The sequence below is a fragment of the Vigna radiata genome, unplaced genomic scaffold (assembly GCF_000741045.1).
Source record: "Vigna radiata var. radiata cultivar VC1973A unplaced genomic scaffold, Vradiata_ver6 scaffold_357, whole genome shotgun sequence".
NCBI classification, from domain to species: domain Eukaryota; kingdom Viridiplantae; phylum Streptophyta; class Magnoliopsida; order Fabales; family Fabaceae; genus Vigna; species Vigna radiata.
The window spans coordinates 203,969-208,835 of NW_014542188.1; the positions used below are offsets into that span (position 1 = coordinate 203,969).

At 32.9% G+C, this 4,867-nt stretch overlaps 1 protein-coding gene across 7 annotated transcripts in view; it reads left to right on the top strand.

Annotated features, from left to right (window-relative positions):
• Nucleotides 1–4,867, top strand: part of LOC106779205 (putative acyl-activating enzyme 19) — a 20,330-nt gene that overhangs the window by 7,410 nt on the left and 8,053 nt on the right. For 6 of the 7 annotated variants that reach the window (XM_022776490.1, XM_022776492.1, XM_022776494.1 and 3 more), the window contains 4 exons: nt 356–1,002; nt 2,714–2,789; nt 2,873–2,959; nt 4,261–4,304. In XM_022776490.1, the coding sequence (XP_022632211.1) occupies nt 356–1,002; nt 2,714–2,789; nt 2,873–2,959; nt 4,261–4,304 (854 nt within the window). The remainder of the gene's footprint in view (nt 1–355; nt 1,003–2,713; nt 2,790–2,872; nt 2,960–4,260; nt 4,305–4,867) is intronic. The other variant, XR_002666341.1, reaches the window with a different exon arrangement.

Here is a 4,867-nt window from a genome sequence, read left to right on the forward strand (position 1 = left end):
TTTTTTTTTTTTTTTTTTTTTTTTGGTTAAATACACATCTATGATTAGTTATTTTCCTTTAGTCTTTTTTGTTTGAAGAATTCTTCACCCTGTCCTCTCATAAAATTTCCTGAGAAAATTGCCTTTTCTGAATACGAATTTCTTTCCATTTTATGATCTATATGATGAGGACAAATAATGAATGAGTTTATGATCCTCTGATATGCATGTAACTTCTTGACCCCTAAACTATTTATGCGATAGCTTTGAGTCCTCTAAAGTCATGTTTCCTTCTGCAAATTCAGACAATTATTATTGCTCAATTAATGTATTTTCTTAAGGTTAAGGGTTCTGATTTTGGTAAATGCTTTAACAGGCTTTTCATGATGCTTTGATGATTGAAAAGGTTTGTGATGATGATGATTTCTTTATGATGGGCGGTAACTCTCTTTCTGCTGCACATGTTGCTTACAGTTTGGGGATTGACATGAGATTTCTTTACTACTATCCAAGTGCTCTTAAGCTTTGTATGGCTCTTCTCCAGAAAAAAGGATCTTGCACTTTGCATAACAGTCTGGACTTTTGTTTGCAAATAAACACAGACAGACAAGATAACCATATTTCTATTAATCATACTGAAAATTCTAATCCTCCTGAGTCTAGGATGACTTCCAAAGATAACAATGATGTTCCTTTTCCTTCTAAACGTTTAAAGAGGTGTTTGACAGATGTTACATCATGGGGTGATGAATCATTCCCATGGTATTCCCCTTCACTATTATCATTCTCATTGAACCGATGCAACAAGGTCTTGCATAAAGGGCAGCAGGAAGTAATTGATATGCACCAAAATACTTGGTCTGCAGACATTCGTAGAGGCAACAGAGGTCACATGAAAGACTTTTGGAAAGTTTACATGGAGTCTTGTGTTGATGCTTCACCATTGCTTGTGTTTAAAGGCACACACATTTATTTGTTCATTGGATCTCACTCTCATAAATTTCTCTGCATAAATGCTAGAAGGTAATTCTGTAGCTTCATGTTTCTCTTGTTATTGAACTAAAATTGATCGAAGTTGTGTTTGCTTTTTCATTTTATAGTTTAATCTCCAGGTTCTAACAAAAGTTTGCATGCCAGCAATAACTCATTTTCTCATCTAATATTCGACAAATTTTTCATTTGGCATCATGATCATTTCCTATACACTGAAGTACTTTTTGTATAGATTGAAGAATGATGTGGACCTGATTGAATGAGGTCCTAGTGGACTAGGAAGCATTTGTTGAACGATTTTAGGCAACTATTATAATGAGTGTATCTGAGAAAAAGTAATTTATACTGTATCAGAAATTTTGCATTAATTATGTAGTAGAATCTGCATGACGGTGGCTATTAACTGAAAGTAACTAATGACAGTTATTATTTCTTAAAGTAGGGTATGTGGTTAGGCAATTATATTTTTATTTTATGTTTGTTGACTGAGAAGACTCTTTTATGAGATTTTTGTTTTGGACAACATGTGTATGTGTATTGCTGCACTTTATGTTATTTGTGTCAGGTCACAAATAAAACAACTACACTCTTGAAGATATATAGCTTTTGTAACAAGCATCAATATGACAGAACAAAGTTGATATATCGTATGTTTTCTTTCTACAATATCCTATAACATTGGAAGTTTTGCTCTCTAAAATTTAATTTGCACAATATCAGTGTTATGCGTGAATTGGAAAGAATACAGGAAACACCAGCACCGCTATAGTATAGTGTGTCACCTTGTTTGATACATTTCAAATACAACACTTGTCAGACAAGCCTTTGATACGTCCTGTGCTCCTCAACCATGTCATAATGAAAAAATAATTTTTTTTAGCTTAAACACTTCTTTGACACAACTTGAACACAAGAAAAGAGAGTGAGTTGACACTTATACTTGGCCAAACACTTTATGTGCACTGCTATCATATAAAAATAATAAGAAATTAAAAGAAAAAAAATTATGCTATAAACATTGTGAGGCTCTTAACATTTTTTATGTTATGTTTGTTTTAATATGAATTAACGGGTTATTGTAACTATCAAGAGATATGTTTCTTAAAATTTTGTTGTGAAGGTCATTATTATAGAAAACCAATAGAACATTGCAAATTTGTTTTATTAGTGAGTTATATAGGTGTTAACTCTCATTTGAAATTTTAGTCACATTAATTATACTTAAGACTAAAAATATAAGAAAAGAGCTTAAGATGTTGATTATCTCTTAGCTGAACTTTGTTATTTATAGAAGAAGGTTGAGTTAGGCTAACAAAAGATATATTTGTGCGTACAATAGAAGCAGTGGAACTAGACTTCTGGGGATTCTCAAACCATTTGAGAAATTCTTTTGAATAGAGCAAATTAGCCTGCCCTATTAGAAGAGGCCTTGGAGAGAAAAAAACTCTAAAAAACTAAGGTTCTCCAATCAAGGCCGTATCTTGAAAGAGGAGAAGAAGGCGACTTCAATGCAGTTGAGCATTGTCTAGATGATACGATCTTATCTAAGAAAAAATACGTTCATTTCTGAATTTGATTCCTCCTGTAACATAAAGAAAATAAGAGAAGACACAAAAAGAGGTTAACAATGTAAAACGCCTTCAAGTATAGCAGTTGTATCCACTATTGATGCTAGAACTATATTTTGGTTTCTATTTCTTTTCTAGCACCACTGAAGCTTGTACCTAATCAACGTTTTTAGTGGTTCTGTCCAGTGGGAGATCAAACTAGAAGGGCGCATTGAAAGTACAGCGGCAATTGTTTCTGATTTTTCCCAGGTTGATATTCCTTTGCTGTTAATATGAAGTTACTTTAGTTATTAGATTCTATCCATCTATTCTAACATGTGACATTTCTCTAGGTTGTTGTTGGTTGTTACATGGGAAAAATATATTTTCTTGATTTTTTGAATGGACACATATGTTGGATTTTCCAAACTTCTGGTGAGGTATCATCTTCTAATGCTCAAACTTTTATCTTTTCTTGTTTGCGGTTTATGGTGACTTTCTTTTATGTAAGCTTTTTTTCTTTTTAATCACAATATAAGAGTGTTAGATATTGTGTTTATTTCATTTACATGTTCATTTGTATTTGGGCTTAGCCCACACTCTTATTATTATAAATACATTACCCTATGTGTATACACAGACACATAAGGGAGATTTCCCCTCATCTCTTTTACTATTTCATAAAGAGGTTACTATGTTAAGGAGGCTTCAGTGTTAGAAACATCTGACACTTCGAGTGTTAGTGTCCATGCTTCATTGCTTGATTTAGATGTAGTAAAGTCATTATATATACCACTCACCTAACAGCATAAGCATTACTAAGCCTCCTTGTGACCCCATTCTTCTAAATAAAACTGAATTTCTCAGCATAGTAAAAGTAGGTCATCAATTTCCATGTCTCCTTAGGGATCTTGTGAGAAGGGGTGTCCTAGAGATGCAAGCCATTTATGTAAATGGCAGTGTTAGGATGTAATGTGTGCAGAATAAAAGGAAATAGATTAGGAATTAGTTGTTAGTTAGTTAGTGGGAAGGGGAAGATAAACTTTATAAATAGGAAGTGGGTTCTGTAAAGGGGAAGATATTGAGTGTATTCATTGTAAGTTTGGACTTTGGCCAGAAGAGGGAGGTTATGCTCCTAACCAGGGAGGTTATGCTCCCACCCATTCTTTGTAAAGAGTTCTTTTACCGTGAATAATAGAAAAACCCATTCTTTCATTACTATTTCTACCTATTGTTAGTGTTCTAGTTAGGTTCCAAACCCAGGAACCTAACAGGTAGGTTGTTCATGATGATGACAACAATGTATGAAGTGCTAACTTTTGATTATCCAGTTAAAACCTTTCACTTTGACCAGACAAAATTTTCATTGTGGGAGTATTTGTGTGGAAAAATTGACTGAGTTTCTTCATTTCTTTCGATAAGTTGATATATTATTTTTTTAACGAGCAGAATATTAACATATTCTGTTCATGGATTCATAAGGATGTTCTGCTTGTGTCTGTTTCAAGGGAGTTCCATTTCTGATATGCAGAGACACAACAGCATTGTGGCATTCTTTTTAATATTTATAATTTTTTATTTTATTTTGAAGGATGTGATGTGCTATTTGACTTCATTGTTCATACAGAGGAATAAGTCTATTGTTATTCTTTGTTTGTCATTTGACTTCATATAGTCTCCTGCCCCTGTATTTTCTCTTCTTTTGTGGTCAATCTCTAATTATGTTTTTGAACTCCTGAAGGTAAAATCACAGCCGGTTGTAGACAAACGCAGACAATTGATCTGGTATTTTTGTTTTCTAATTTTGCTTCTCTTTATATACTGTTATTATACATACTCTTCAGTGTGCATCCAAGTATTTTAGAGTTTGTGTTATGTTGATAAGGTTAGGATTATAGACAACATTGAGAGGACAGTTCACTGATTATGAAGGTAATATTCAGAAGGGGGGGAAGGGGTTGTTTAGTTCCTCATCTACTAATGATGTAGCTAACATATAGTGTAAAAATGAGGTGTTGTTTTTACAAGTCATAATGGTAACAATAAATTAGACCCAATTCCAAATTCTAAGAAAAACAAATGAAAGAGACAAAAAACATTTTATCCTTGTGACTATAGCTAACATATAATTATAAATGAGGTGCAATTTTACTTTACAAGTCAGTTTGGTAAGAATAAATTAGACCCAATTCCAAATTCTAATAAAACAAATGAAAGTGTTACGTATCCGAGTAGGGAATGTAATGAAATCACCCTCTCACACACTCAAAACAAGCAAAAGAATAATAAAAGAATGGAATTGAACGAATGAATATCTTTTATTGATGGTAATATCTGGGTAAACACAA